Source organism: Mobula hypostoma, chromosome 13 (genome assembly GCF_963921235.1).
Source record: "Mobula hypostoma chromosome 13, sMobHyp1.1, whole genome shotgun sequence".
NCBI classification, from domain to species: domain Eukaryota; kingdom Metazoa; phylum Chordata; class Chondrichthyes; order Myliobatiformes; family Myliobatidae; genus Mobula; species Mobula hypostoma.
Genome location: NC_086109.1, coordinates 97,755,080 through 97,771,351, shown reverse-complemented (window position 1 = coordinate 97,771,351; position 16,272 = coordinate 97,755,080). Strand labels below are relative to the sequence as shown.

General features: G+C 44.3%; 1 protein-coding gene across 4 annotated transcripts in view; it reads left to right on the top strand.

Moving 5' to 3' along the window:
• The window catches only part of LOC134355835 (fibronectin type III and SPRY domain-containing protein 2), a 47,046-nt gene that overhangs the window by 21,521 nt on the left and 9,253 nt on the right, over positions 1-16,272 (top strand). For 3 of the 4 annotated variants that reach the window (XM_063066331.1, XM_063066329.1, XM_063066328.1), the window contains exons 7-11: positions 574-729; positions 4,151-4,285; positions 6,515-6,671; positions 9,966-10,099; positions 10,272-10,404. In XM_063066331.1, the coding sequence (XP_062922401.1) occupies positions 574-729; positions 4,151-4,285; positions 6,515-6,671; positions 9,966-10,099; positions 10,272-10,404 (715 nt within the window). The remainder of the gene's footprint in view (positions 1-573; positions 730-4,150; positions 4,286-6,514; positions 6,672-9,965; positions 10,100-10,271; positions 10,405-16,272) is intronic. The other variant, XM_063066330.1, reaches the window with a different exon arrangement.

The window sequence follows — 16,272 nt, the reverse complement described above, 5'->3', positions numbered from 1 at the left end:
CTGTTGAAAATGTCACCCAGGGATGTGTGTCCAGTAAAAATTCTACTTGGTTTTAAGATTCATTGGGTGCAGTTGCATAATAAGTGGCAGCTGCAGGAAAGGAAGAGTCAGGATGAATTGGATAACAAGTTACAGGGAACCAGTGTCCAACTACCCAATAATGCATTACAGGAAAAGAGTACTTGATCATAGGCTAACCAATTACATAGAGTGTATACTTATAACAGGGTCAGTAGGTTACGGGGAGAGTATACCTGTCACCTGGTTAAAAGATAACAGTAACTATCACCAGGTTAATAGTTACAGGAGAGAAAAACTATCAGTACATTAATGAATTATAATTTGTGCATATCATCACTAGTTGAGTGTGTTATAGGAAAGGTGTGCTCATCAGCTGGTTGATGGGTTAAAGGGAGAGTGTTCTTGTCTGCAGGTGTGTGACAGTTGTGGTGCATGTCTGCTGGATAATGAGTGACAGGGAATTTTCCTAACCCTGGGCTGTTGAGTTACAGGGAGTGTCTGATCATTTGATTGTGAAGCCGTGCTCTGACTGAGTCTGTATTCTTTGTGTAGTGCCATCTGCCCCTTCAATGTGTCCTCAGTTACATGACACAGCAACCTCCAGCTCAGTGAGAGTTCGCTGGAGCCTTTCAGCTGACGATACTGTGGAACATTACCGACTGTATTACAGAAAAGCAGGGGAGAACACACAAGATGGAGAGGCTGCAGGTTTGTATCAAGGGAGCTAGAGAAATGTGAGTTTTGCCAAGTGAATTCTGACCTATAGTGGGACTTTCAATGAATGATTATGTTCAACCATAAAACTCTGGAGGGGATTGAGAGGGTGACCCTGAGAGGTGGGGGAAGGCAGAATAGGATTCAGGCTGAAACGTCAGCAACCTTATATTCCAAGTGCTCATTCTGGGAGGGAGCTGAGGATGCAAAACATTTATCCTTCTGTCCTTGTGTTAATCCACAGACCGGTCACTTTTCAGAACCAGGTTTAATATCATTGGTACATGTCATGAAATTCATGGTGTTGCATCAGCAGTACGTTACAATACAGAGAAAAAAAACAATGAATTACAGTAAGGAATACAGTGGATACTAAATAATTGGGTCATCGATTAATTAGGGCAGCCACTTATTTAGTTCAACTCTTAAACAACAAAACTAAAGGAGAAAATAGCCTGGATTCTCTTCATTTATTTAGGACACTATGCTACTTAATTGGGACAAGAAACAATTTCTGAATTGTTTCTAGCTTGCGTCAGTCACATGAACTTAGACCATAAGACATAGGAGCAGAATGAGGCCATTCAGCCCATTGTGACCTCTCCACCATTCCATCATGGCTGATCCCAGATCCCAGTCAACCCCATACAGCTGCCCCCTCGCCATATCCTTTGATGCCAAACCAATAAGGAATCTATCAACTTTCACTTTGAATATACCCATGGACTTGGCCTCCACCGCATTCTGTGGCAGAGCATTCCACAGACTCACCACCCTTTGGCTGAAAAAAATCCTCCTTACTCCTGTTATAAAAGGTCGCCCCTCAGTTTTGAGGATGTGCCCTCCAGTTCTGGAAACCCCCACAATAGGAAACATCCTCTCCACGTGTGGGCATTAGACACTACAGCATGCTTAGAGCGAACAATTTTTAAGGAGTCAGTTGTGTGTGTTTGTGTTCAACACAAGCAGTGATTTTTGTCACTGATAGTTGGTGAGAAATAGACAGGCAGGCAATTCAGAACCATCTTGCTCAGTGCTGGTTCAAACACTCAGGCTTGGAAATGCCAAAAGCAGCTGGGAATGAAAATGCAGCAATTTCACTATTTCAACAAATTAGCAACTTAGAAGGAATTTGAAGGCATCAACAATCATCTTAAATGTTACAAAGAAAATGAAGATTTGGAGGATGCAGTCTATGGCATTGTATTAGGTGTCTGCGCTTTGTTCATTCACAGACAATCAAAAGAACACCGCAGCATACACTTCCTCTGTTGATAATTATTAGGAACTAATACATTTTATAGAACTGTAGTATTATTGCTAGTGTACTAATGCCTGTCTGTCTAGGTACCATATCCGATGCGGACTTTGGTGACCATGGTTTTCCATACAGATCTATCCTTCATTTTTCGGATGACTTCCATTTCCTCGATGTGTAGCCACCTGGCTGTGCTTTTGATGTGCATAAACCGAGGTCTTCCTCTAAGATTTACTCCCCTCAATCTTTCCAGAGAGTATGAGTTTTTCTAGTTCATCTTTCCACATGATGTGTCCTCGGAATCTGAGTTGTCTTTCTCTTATTGTTGGTATGAGTGATCAACTCACTTGGGCTCTTCTGAGAACTTCTTCATTTGATGTGTGTGTGGTCCATGATATTTTTAATATTCTCCTGTAGAACCATAATTCAGCTGCTTCTAGTCTCTTTTCCATTGCTGGAGAAATGGTCCAGCATTCACTTCCATAAGTCAGGATAGAATAAATGAAGCACTGCAGTATTCTGCTTTTAGTGTACATGCTCATCTTTCTGTCTGTCAATATGGTCTTCATTTTTTGGAAAGCTTCTTTCGCCATTGCTATTCTGTATTTGATATCTGTGTCACACCTGCCATCACTTGTTATTAGGCTGCCAAGATATTTGAATTTGTTGACTTGTTTGATGTTTGTATTTCCGATCTTGATCGATCACACATTGTGGGATGTTTGTCTTTCTGGAGATGACCATGCTTTCTGTCTTCTTGATGTTGATTGAGAGGCCTCTGTGATTACTTTCTGCTGCCACTATATTGAAGTAGTTCTTGTACTATATATATAGTACTATAGTGTACTAATAAAAAATTAAATGGAACACAGTGTTAAAATAGTGAGGGAATGTATGTAGGTTCATTTTCCATTCAGACATCTGATGGCAGTGGGGAAGAAGCTATTTTTCGACATAATAGGAGGAGGTCCTGAAAATAGAATACAGGGATTTTGGAAGGAAGCTGAGAAGAGGACCTCAAGTGTAATAATCTTGGGATTGCTGCCTGTGCCACACAACAGTGAGGATAGGAATAGAATGAGGTGGCATATAAATGTGTGGCTGAAGAATTGGAGCAGTGGGCAGGGATTCAGATTTCTGGATCATTGGGACCTCTTCTGGGGCAGGTGTGACCTGTACAAAAGGGACAGGTTGCACTTGAATCCGAGGGGACCAATATTCTTGCAGGCAGATTTACTAGAGCTGTTGGGAGTGGTTTAAACTAATATGGCAAGTGAATAGGAACCAGGATGATAGAGCTGAGGATGAGCTAACCAGTTTACAAATAGAAAATGGGGGTAACATGAATGCAAGGAAGGTCAAGCCAATGATTGGGTATGAATGCAGACAAAATTAAAAAATGTTAAATGGGGGTACGGCCATGCAGAGACCAGTAACTGGTAACTAGTGGGGGTACGATCATGTGGAGATCAGTAACCGGTAACTCATTGGGGTACAATCATGTGGAGATCAGTAACCGGTAACTCGTGGGGGTACAATCATGTGGAGATCAGTAACCAGTAACTTGTGGGGGTACGGTCATGTGGGGACCAGTAACTGGTAACTCGTGGGTACGATCATGTGGAGATCGGTAACCGGTAAGTCGTGGAATACAGTCGTATTGAGATTATGTCACTGGACCAGTTAGCAAAGTTCTGGACCGTTGATACTGGTCTCTGGGTTTGAATCCCACAACACTGTGTTCTTAAAATACCAGTGATTCAGAACTGTGAAGGTGAAGGAGACCTTTACTGGGTCACGCCCTCCGAGGGAGAAAATCTGCTGTCTTTTCCCTGCGTGCGTTCTCTTCAGAGAAACAGAGATAGCCCATAAAGCTCAGGATTGTATATGGTGAGGTATAATAAATTTACTTTGAACTTTAAATGCTGTGTCCCCTATGGTGAAAGCTGTAATGTCTGACAGCCTGGGGCCGATGTAACCTTCCAGAGACAGCAGCAGTCTGGATTTACCTCCTTCATTTTCCCATTCTCCATTACTGCTGCATGCTCCCCTCCCTCAAGGCCAGACGTGGTTGGGTCAGGTTCAGGGTCCGGGTGATAGGAACCAATGGGTACAAGAAGTGCAGACACGGAACTGAACCCAAGTTTCCTCCCTCAGATGCGTCGCTGAGGGTGAAGGAAATGTTCTGCACAGTGAGGAATCTACAGCCTGGTTCTGCCTATCTGTTCTGGGTCACTGCCACCAACTGCGCCGGGGCAAGTGAGGAGAGTGATCGAGCAGAGTACATGACAGGTAACACACTGGGCATGGCTTTGTGCCGTGACCAGGCCTGGGCCTTTGGCTGAGTGGTTGTTGAGGGACAATGGGATCCAAATTTCCATGATCCAGTCAGCATACCAGTGGGCACCACAGGCTGTTTCATTTCTGTGTACCAGACTTTACAGACAGGACAGAGCAGACAAAATACCAGGCTACTGCATATTCCATCTAGGCATCACACCACATACTGTCTAGCCGTCAATCTGGCCACCAGATATCAGCGGTCATAGGTGATTAACCCTTGATGGAGCTCGCTGGTTTTGCCACTGTTTGCAGAGAGAGAGTGTGGGATTATCAGCAGGGCCGCAGGTTTCATACTGTTTCCCTGAAGCAGAGTATGGGGAGGTACATCTGGGCACAGAGTAGAAGTTGACATTTGCCACTCCCCTGTGCCCACTACAGGTGGTCTGGGGGTTTGTCCAGGACCCTGGGCACAAGACCATAAGATATAGGAGAAGTAGGCTATTCGGCCCATCAAGTCTGCTCTGCCATTCAATCATGGGCTGATCCAATTCTTGGAGTCATTCCCACTCCTCTGCCTTCTCCGCATACCCTTTGATGCCCTGGTTAATCAATAACCTATCTCTGCCTCAAATACACCCAATGGCTTGGCCTCCACAGCCTCTCATGGCAACAAAGTCCAGAGATTTACCACCCTCTGATTAAAGTAATTTCTCCACATCTCTGTTCTAAATGGATGTCCTTCAATCCTGAAGATGTGCCCTCTTGTCCTAGACTCCCCTACCACGGGAAATAACTTTGCCACATCTAATCTGTTCGGGCCCTTTAACTTTTGATATGTTCCTATGAGATCCCTCCCTCATTCTTCTGAACTCCAGAGAATACAGCCCAAGAGATGCCAGACGTTCCTCATAGGGTAACCCTTCCATTCCTGGAATCATTTTCGTGAATCTTCTCTGAACCCTCTCCAATGTCAGTATATCCTTTATAAAATAAGAAGCCCAAAACTGCACACAATACTCTAAGTGTGGTCACATGAGTGCCTTATAGAGTCTCAACATCACATCCTTGCTCTTGTATTCTATACCTCTCGAAACAAATGCCAACATTGCATTCGCCTTCTTTACAACCGACTCAACCTGGAGGTTAACCTTTACAGTATCCTGCACAAGGCCTCCCAAGTCCCTTTGCATCTCTGCATTTTGAATTCTCTCCCCATCTAAATAATAGTTTGCCCATTTATTTCTTCCACCAAAGTGCATGACCATACACTTTCCAACATTGTATTTCATTTGCCACTTCTTTGCCCATTCCCTAAACTATCTAAGTCTCTCTGCAGGTTCTCTGTTTCCTCAACACTACCTGCTCCTCCACCTATCTTTGTATCGTCGGCAAATTTAGCCACAAATCCATTAATCCCATCGTCCAAATCATTAATATACATCATAAAAAGCAGCAGTCCCACTGGTAACTGGCAGCCAGCCAGAATAGGATCCCTTTATTCCCACTCTCTGTTTTCTGCTGATCAGCCAATGCTCCACCCATGCTAGTAACTTCCCGGTAATTCCATGGGCTCTTATCTTGCTAAGCAGCCTCACATGCAGCACCTTGTCAAAGGCCTTCTGAAAATCCAAGTACACTGCATCTACTGCATCTCCTTTGTCCACTCTGCTTGTAATTTCCTCAAAGAACTACAGTAGGTTTGTCAGGCAGGATTTTCCTTTCAGGAAACCATGGTGGCTTTGGCCTATCTTGTCATGTGCCTCCAGGCATTGTGTAATCTCATCCCAAACAATTAATTCCAACAATTTCTCAACCACTGATGTGAGGCTAACAGGCCTATAGTTTCCTTTCTGCTGCCTCCCACCCTTCTTAAATAGTGGAGTAACATTTGCAATTTTCCAGTCATCCGGTACAATGTCAGAATCTATCGATTCTTGAAATATCATTGTTAGTGCCTCTGCAATCTCTCCAGCTACTTCCTTCAGAACCCTGAGGAGTCCACATCTGCTGAGCAAGGACCCCAACAATAACCCAACTTTCCATCAGACACACTGGGCCAGGCTCCAGAGCCAACAGGTCTGGGAGCCCATGAGATCAGGGAACCGGGGAGGAACCACCACTGCTGTTAGATACAGGCCATTTGGCCCACAATTTGGTGCAGGTACAGGGAAAGGCTAAGGGGGTTGTGCCAACTTTGGCTTGGGGCGTCCACCACCTCATCTTGTTTCTGTGTCGTAGTTCCCTCAGCTCCGAGGATCAGAAGCAGAGGGGTGGCAGTTTGCCAGAATGCGGTGCTTATGGAATGGGAGCCTGGCCCTGATCTTCCCCCACAGTCTTACACAGTGGAGTTCTGCCAAATCTGCGGCGGCTGCAATTGGACAGAGACACTCATGGAGTAAGTATTGAGCAAGTTGTGAGAGGGACACTGGGATAAACCTACAATCAATAAATCCAGGATCACGCAATCCCAGGATCAGGAACCAGGAATGAGGAGGTCATTCAGAGAGAACTGGCTCAGCTCTTACTTCATGCCACTTTCCTGCATTTTCCATTAAAATCCAAAAAAAATCTGTGACAGAGGCTCCACACTCCTCAAAGACATAGAATACAGGAAACAGGCCATTTGGTCCAACCCATCCATACTGTCCCTCAGCTCCCAGCACTTGGAACATAGCCCCATGTAGACAATTTGTGTTCTTCTAGACACTTCATTACTGCCAGTGACCCAGTTTCACCCACTCTCTTGCCCAGTGCATTCCAGACACTTACATCCTTCTGGGTGAAGATCCCCCTCAGATCCTCTCGAAATCTCTTTGTTCCCTTATCCTGTATCTGCACACTTGAGATTTTCATCATGGAGAAAAAAATTTCTATCCAGCATCTACCCCAATCATATCCTCTTTTAACTTCTGCTCCAGGGATACAGCCTCTCCAATCACTCTTTATCACTGCAACACTCCATTGTGGTGAGTCTCCTCTGTACCTTCTCCAGCAGTACCACACCCTTCCTACAGTGTGGTGACCTGAGGTGTCCACAGAGCTCCTGCTGAGGTCTGACCAAGATCTAACCAAAGTTCTATAAAGTTGGAGCTAACTTCTCTAGATCTGTACCAAAAACCAATCTGTTGGAGGAACTCAGCAGGACCAGCAGCATCTGTTGGAGGAAAAGAATTGTCGCTGTTTTTGGTTGAGACCCACATCGTGACCTGAACATCGACAAAGGCCTGTTTCTGTGCATTAGGGTTCTGTGATGTTCTGTGCAGCTGCACGTGCTCACATGTAGAACCGTAGAATATTACAGCACATTTAAAGCCCTTCGGCTCACATTGTTGTGTGGATTCTTTAACCTAGTCTAACATCATTCTAACCCTTCCCTCCTAAATACAGTGCCTAGAAAAAGTATTTACCCTCCCCCTTGGAAGTTTTCATGTTTTATTGTTTTACAACATTGAATTACAGTGGGTTTAATTTTAATATGACACACTAATATGACACATATAACTTTAATATGACACACTAAATCATCACTAGTGCAGCCAATTAGTTTTAGGAGTCACATAATTAGTTAAATGGAGATCACCTGTGTGCAGTCAAGGTGTTTCAATTGATTGTAGTAAAAGTACTCCTGTATCTGGAAGGTCCAACTGCTGATGAGTCAGTATCCTGGCAAAAACTACACCATAAAGACAAAAAGAACACTCCAAGCATCTCCACAAAAAGGTTATTGAAAAGCAAAAGTGAAGAGATGGATATAGGAAAACTTCCAAGCCACTGAATATCTCTTGGAGTACGGTCAAGTCAATCATCAAGAAATGGAAAGAATGTAGCAAAACTGTAAATCTGCCTCGAGCAGGTCATCCTCAAAAACTGAGTGACCGTGCAAGAAGGGGACTAGCGAAGGAGGCCGCCAAGAGACCTATGACAACTCTGGAGGAGTTACAGGTTTTAGTGGCTGAGATGGGAGAGGCTGTGCAGCCAACAACTGTTGCCCAGGTGCTTCACCAGTCGCAGCTTTACGGGAAAGTGGCAAAGAAAAGCCACTGTCGAAAAAAGCTCACATGAAATCTTGGCTAGAGTTTGCCAGAAGCCATGTGGGAGACTCTGAAGTCAGCTGGAAGAAGGTTCTATAATCTGATGAAACTAAAACTCAGTTTTTTGGCCATCAGACTAAACACTATGTTTGGCATGAGTCAAACACTGCACATCAAAAACACACCATCCCTACCATGAAACATGGTTTTGGCTGCATCGTGCTGTGGGGATGCTTCACTGCAGTAGGCCCGGGAAGGCTTGTGAAGGTAGAGGGTAAAATGAATGCAGCAAAATCCTGGAGGAAAACCTGATGCAGTCTGCAAGAGAACTTCAACTTGGGAGAAGATTTGTTTTCCGGCAAGACAATGACCCCAAGATAAAGTCAAAGCTACACAGGAATGGCTTAAAAACAACAAAGTCAATGTCCTGGAGTGGCCAAGTCAGAGTCCAGACCTCAATCCAATTGAGAATTTGTGGCTGGACATGAAAAGGGCTGTTCATTCATGATCCCCATGCAATCTGACAGAGTTTACGCAGAAAGAATGGGGAAAAATTCCAGTGTCCAGATATGCAAAGCTGATAGAGACCTATCCACATAGACTCAAGGCTGTAATTTCTGCCAAAGGTGCATGTCTTAAATATTGACTCGAAGGGGGTGAATATTTATGCAATCAATTATTTTGTTTTATATTTGTAATTAATTTAGATCATTTTGTAGAGATCTGTTTTCACTGACACAAAAGAGTCTTTTTCTGTTGATCAGTGTCAAAGCAGCCCAATTAAATCCACTGTAATTCAATGATGTAAAGCAATAAGACATGAAAACTTCTGAGGGGCGTGAATACTTTTTATAGGCACTGTAGCTCTCGATCTCTTTTTCATCCATGTGCCTAACAGTCTCTTAGATGTCCCTAATGTATGTGACTCTACCACCACCCCTGGCAGCGTGTTCACTCTCCCACCTCTGTATCCATCTTCAAACTTCCCTCCAGTCACCTTAAAATGATGGCCCCTTATATTAACCATTTCCACTCTGGGGAAAAATGTGCTGGCTGTTCACACAACCTGTGCTTCTTATCTTATACACCTCTGTCAAGGCACCTCTCATCCTTCTTTGCTCCAAAGAGAAAAGCCCTAGTTCAATCAACCTGTCCTCATAAGGCATGCTCTCTGATCCAGGCAACATCCTGGTAAATCTCCTCTGCTCCTCCAAAGCTTCCACATCATTCCAATATTGAGGTGACTAGAACTGAATACAATACTCCAAATGTAGTTTAACCAAAGTTTTACAGAGCTACAACATTACCTATCTGCTCTAGATATCAAGCCACTATGCGCTAACTTAATAACCCTATCAAATTGAGCAGCAACTTTGAGGGATCTATGGATGTGGACCCCAAGATCACTTTGTTCTTCCACAAAGTGTTAGTGTGGGTTCTTTACAGGCTGAAAGTGAGGAGGATGAGCAGGAACTGGCTGGGAATCAGCTGCCGTGGGACTGATTCTCCAGCAAGTGCACCTCTGAATGGTAGAGCCAAATGACTTCCTCTTGCTCCTGTTTCATTTGTTGTTTGCAGAATCTTTTTTTCTAAGTGCTGATAGATTTAATTCCAGCTTTAGCCACTGACTTTCTCTGTTTTCATGCTTCTGCCTCTAGGTCTCTCACAGGGATAACTTCATGTCAAGCATTAATTGAACTGGAGCCCAGTGAAAATTACATTTTCTACATCAGAGGCGTGAATAGAGGAGGCAGCAGTGAAAGAAGTCAGCCTATTACTGTTCAAACCACGGGTGAGCACCTCAGGACCACTGACTGTGTCTCTGGAACCTGGGCCACGTCAGGATAGTGAAAAATGGGAAGTGATTTATTCAGTGCTGATAGTCATTTCCCTTGTGTTCTTGTCTCTGCAAGCAAGATGTGGTCAAGAACTTGTGGACACTGAATTCTGTGTTTCCGTCACAGGTACCCAGCTTTATCTGCTGGAGCAGAGCGCACATCTCTCACTCTCGATCCTGCATGACGGACTGACCATCGTTTATAATGAGGAGGAGAGTCTGTTCACAGAGCCTCCTATCAGTCATGAGAGGTTCACAAGGTGAGTGAGTATGTAACAATGTTCCACATCTCTCAGACCCTGAACTGGAGCTCTATCTGGTCACCGAGGTGTCTGCTGTGTGTTCGCCAGACACTGGGAATTGGCTCACAGGCTGAACGGAGAAGTTTTGTTTCAGATTCTTAAATTCTAGGATAGTAATCTCTGGATTGTCAATGTGCCAATGAGGGCAAGAATAGGATGATTTAGCAGATGAATGCATGGCTGAGGAATTGGTGTAGGTGGCAAGGTTTCAGATTTGTGAATCACTGGGACCTCTTCTGGGGAAGACATGACCTTTACTAAAAGGATGGGTTTCACCTGAACCCAAGAAGACCAATATTATTGTGGGCAGGTTTGTTAGAGCTGCTGTGGAGGGTTTAAACTAATTTGGCAAGGAGATGGAAGCCCGAGTGATAGGGCTCAGAGTGGGCAGTTGCTATTCAAATAGGTGCAGAGTGTAATGAGACTGTGAGGAAGGACAGGCAACATTGCAGTCACTAGGATGATTTAAAGTGTAACATGGGGTCAAATTTGAAAAGGGTGATGAATACAGGACTGAAGGTATATACTTAAATACACACGATACAAGGAAAAAGGTAGGTGATGTTGTCGTGCAATTAGAAATTAGCAGGTATGATGTTGTGGGCATCACTGAGTCGTGGTTAAAAGAAGATCATAGGTAGGAGCTTAACATCCAAGGATACACCTCATATCGAAAGGGCAGTCAGGTAGGCAGAAAGGGTGGATGGTTATGTTGGAAATAATGAAGTCAAATCCTCAGAAAGAGTTGACATGGGATTGGAAGATGTAGAATCGATATGGGTAGAATCAAGAAACTGCAAAGTTACTGTATGTACATGGCCCCGAACAGTAGCCAGGGTGTGGAATATAAATTTCAATGGGAAATAGAAAAGGCATGTAATAAGGGCGATAGTCACGGGAGATTTCAGTATGCAGGTAGATTGGGAAAATCAGGTTGCTGCTGGATCCCAAGAGAGGGACTTTGTAGCACTCACAACACGCTGGAGGAACTCAGCAGGTCGGGCAGCACCCGTGGAAAAGATCGGTCGACATTTCCGGCTGGAACCCTTCATCAGGACTGAAGCGGGAAGGGGCAGAGGCCCTATAAAGAAGGTGGGGGGAGGGTGGGAAGGAGAAGGCTGGTAGGTTCCAGGTGAAAAACCAGTAAGGGGAAAGATAAAGGGGTGGGGAAAGGGAGGCAGGGAGGTGATAGGCAGGAAAGGTGAAGAAAGAATAGGGGAAAACACAATGGGTAGTAGAAGGAGGCGGAACCATGAGGGAGGTGGTAGGCAGCTGGGGGAGGGAGCAGAGTGACATAGGGATAGGGGAAGGGAGGGGGAGGGAATTATCAGAAGTTGGAGAATTCTATGTTCATACCAAGGGGCTGGAGACTACCTAGATGGTATATGAGGTGTTGCTCCTCCAACCTGAGTTTAGCCTCATCATGGCAGTAGAGGAGGCCATGTATGAACATATCTGAATGGAAGTGGGAAGCAGAGTTGAAGTGGGTGGCTACTGGGAGATCCTGTCTGTTTTGGCGGACGGAGCGGAGGTGCTCGACAAAGTGGTCCCCCAATCTGTGTTGGATTTCACTGATGTAGAGGAGAGGGCCTCTGCCCCTTCCCTCTACAGTCCTGAAGAAGGGTTCCGGCCCGAAACGTCGACTGATCTTTTCCACTGATGCTGCCCGACCTGCTGAGTTCCTCCAGTGTGTTGTGAGTGTTGCTTTGACCCCAGTGTCTGCAGATTATTTTGTGTTTAGGAGGGACTTTGTAGAATGCCTACGGTTTTTAGAGCAGCTTGTGGTTGAGCTCACTAGAGGAAAGCTATTCTGGATTGGGCGTTGTGTAATGAATCAGATTTGATTAGGGAGCTTAAGGTAAAAGAACTCTAATGAAGCGGTGATCATAATATGATAGAATTTACCCTGCAGTTTGAGAGGGAGAAGATGAAGTCAAATGTACCAATATTACATTGCTAAACATGACATGACATTACAGAGATATGAGAGAGGACCTGGAAGGGGACAGTAGCAGGAATGATGGTGAAACAGCAATGGTGGGCGTTTCTGAGGACAATTCAGAAGGCACAGGATAACTACATCCCAAAAATGAAGAAGTATTCCAAAGAGAGGATGAGACAACTGTGACTGACAAGGGAAGTAAAAGTTAATATAAAAGCCAAAAGAGGGCATATAATAGAGCAAAAATTAATGGGAAGTCAGAGAATTGGGAAGCTTGCAAAAACCAACAGAAGGCAATTAAGAACCCATAAGGAGAGAAAAGATGAAATATTAAGGGAAGCTAGCCAATAATATAAAAAAGGATACCAAAGGATTTTCCAAATATATAAGGAGTAAGAGGCAAGAGTGGATACTGGACCACTGGAGAGGCAGTAATGGGGAACAAGGAAATGGCAGAGGAACTTTGCGTCAGTCTTCACTATGGAAGACACCAGCAGTATGCCAGACATTTGAGTGCATCAGGGTAGGAGTGAGTGTAGCTGCTATTACAAAGATAGGTGAAGGAGCAGGCAGTGTTGAGGAAGCAGGTAGTCTGCAGAAGGACTTAGATTAGGAGAAAGGGCAAAGTTGCAGCAGATGGAAAACAGTCTCAGTAACTGTATGGTTATGCACTTTGGTAGAATAAAGGAGTATAATATTTTCTAAATGGAGCAAAAATTCAAAAATCAGATGTGCAAAGGGACTTGGGGTCCTCATGCAATATTCCCTAAAGGTTGGCTTGCAGGTTGAGTCAGTGGTGAGGAAAGCAAATGCGATGTTTGCTTTTTCGAGAGGACTAGAATATGGCCATAAAACGTAGGAGCAGAATTAGGCCACTTGGCCCATCGAGTCTGCTCCACCATTCAATCATGGCTGATCCTTTTCCCCTCCTCAACCCCATTTCCCCTTAACCCTTGATGCCATGTCCGATCAAGAACCTATCTATCTCTGCCTTAAATTCACCCAATGACCTGGCCTCAACGGCTGCCTGTGGTAACAAGTTCCACAAATTCACCACCCTCTGCCAAAAGTTGTTTCTGCATATCTCTGTTTTAAATGGACATTCCTCTGTCCTGAGGTTGTGACCTCTTGTCCTAGACTCCCCCACCATGGGAAACATCCTTTCCACATCTACTCTGACTAAGCCTTTCAATGTTTACACAAAAAGATATAAGAACATGAGAAATAGGAGCAGGATTAGGCCGTCCGGCCCATCGAGCCTGCCCTGCCATTCAGTAAGATCATGGCTGATCTGTCCGTAAACTCAGCTCCATCTACCTGCCTTTTCCCCATAACCTTTAATTCCCTTACTATGTAAAAATCTATCTAACTCTATCTTAAATATATTTAGTGAGGAGGCCTCAACTGCTTCCCTGGGCAGAGAATCCCACAGATTCACTACTCTCTGGGAAAAGCAGTTTCTCCTCATCTTCATCCCAAATCTTCTTCCCTGAATCTTGAGGCAATGTCCCCTAGTTCTAGTCTCACCTACTAATGCAAACAACTTTCCTACTTCTATCTTATCTTTCCCTTTCAAAATTTTGTACATTTCTATAAGATCCCCTCTCATTCTTCTGAATTCCAGTGAGTATAGTCCCAGGCGACTCAATCTCTTCTCAGAGGTTAACCCCTTCATCCCTGGAATCAACCTGGTGAACCTCCTCTGCATTACCTCCAAAGCCAGTATATCCTTCCTCAAGTATGGAGACCAGAACTGCACACAGTACTCCAGGTGCGGCCTCACCAGTACCCTGTATAGTTGCAGCATGACCTCCCTGCTCTTGAATTCAATCCCTCTAGCAATGAAGGCCAACATTCCGTTTGCCTTCTTAATAATCTGTTGTACCTGCAAGCCAACTTCTTGCAATTCATGAACAAGCACTCGCAAGTCCCTCTGCACAACAGCATGCTGCAATCTTTCACCATTTAAATAATAATCTGCTCTTCTATTATTCCTTCCAAAGTGGATGATCTCACATTTACCGACGTTGTACTCCATCTGCCAGACCTTGCCCCACTCACTTAATCTATCTGTATCCCTCTGCAGACGCTCCACATCCTCTGTACAATTTGCTTTTCCACTCAGTATAGTGTCATCAGCAAATTTTGCTACGCTACACTCAGTCCCCTCTTCCAAATCATCAACGTAAATGGTAAACAACTGCGGGCCCAGCACCGACCCCCGCGGCACCCCACTCACCACTGACTGCCATCCGGAGAAACACCCATTTATACCAACTCTCTGCCTTCTGTTGGTTAGCCAATCCACTATTCATGCCAATACACTTCCTCCGACTCCATGCATCTGTATCTTATATTTATAAGTCTCTTGTGTGGCACCTTATCGAATGCCTTCTAGAAATCCAAGTATACGACATCCACCTTTCTTTGAGACTTCAATGAGATCCCCTCTCATCCTTCTAAATTCCAGTGAGTATAGACCCAGAGTCATCAAACCTTCCTTGTATGATAACCCTTTCATTCCCAGAATCATCCTTGTGAACCTCCTCTGGACCCTCTCCAATGCCAGTGCATCTTTTCTTAGATGAGGAGCCCCAAACTGTTCACAATACTCAAGGTGAGGCCTCACCAGTACCTTATAAAGCCTCAGCATCACATTCCTGCTCTTGTATTCAAGACCTCTTGAAATGAATGCTAATATTGCAATTGCCTTCCTCACCACTGATTCAACCTGCAAGTTAACCTTTAGGATGTTCTGCACAAGGACTCCCAAGCCCCTTTGCATCTCAGATTTTTCAGTTTTCTCCTACTTAGAAAATGGTCTGCACATTTATTTCTACTACCAAAGTGCATGACCATGCATTTTTCAACATTGTATTTCATTTGCCATTTTCTTTTCTCCTAATCTGTCTAAGTTCTTCTGCATCCTACCTGTTTCCTGAACACTACCTGCCCCTCCCCCAATCTTCCTATCATCTGCAAACTTTGCAATAAAGCCATCTATTTCATCATCTAAATCATCTAAATACAAAAAAAGAAGCGGTCCCAACATCAACCCCTGTGGAACACCATTAGTCTGGTAGCCAACCAGAAAAGGATCCTTTTATTCCCACACACTGCCTCCTACCAATCAGCCAATACTTTAACCATGCCAGTAATTTTCCTGTAATACCATGGGCTCTTAACTTTGTAAGAAGCCTCATGTGTGGAACCTTGTCAAAGGCCTTCTGAAAGTCCAAATATACAACATCCACTGCATCCCCTTTATCTATCCTACTTGTAATGACTTCAAAGAACTCCAACAGGTTCATCAGGCAGGATTTTCCCTGAAGGAAACCAAGCTGACTTTGTCCTATCTTGTCCTGAGTCACCAAGTATTCCATAACCTCATCCTTAACAATTTGATTCCAACATCTTTCCAATCACCAAGGTCAGGCTAGCTGGTCTATAAATTCCTTACTGCAGCCTCCCTCCTTTCTTAAAAAGTGGAGCGACATTTGCAATTTTCTGGTCCTCTGGCACCATGCCAGAGTCCAATGATTTTTGAAAGATCACTGCTGAAGCCACCACAATCTCTAATGCTACCTCTTTCGGAATCCCAGGATGCTGTTCATCTGGTCCGGGTGACTTCTGTACCCTTAGGTCTTTCAGCTTTTTAAGCACCTTCTTCCTTATAACAGTAACTACACCCACTTCTCTTCCTTCACACACTACAACATCCAGCACATCGCTGGTGTCTACCACAGTGAATACTGATGCAAAATACTCATTGAGTTCATCTACCATCTCCTTGTCCCCTGTTATTATATCTCTCACTTTCTAGCGGTCCTATATCTGCTCTCATCTCTCTATTTATTTATACGTACTTGAAAAAGCTTTTACTA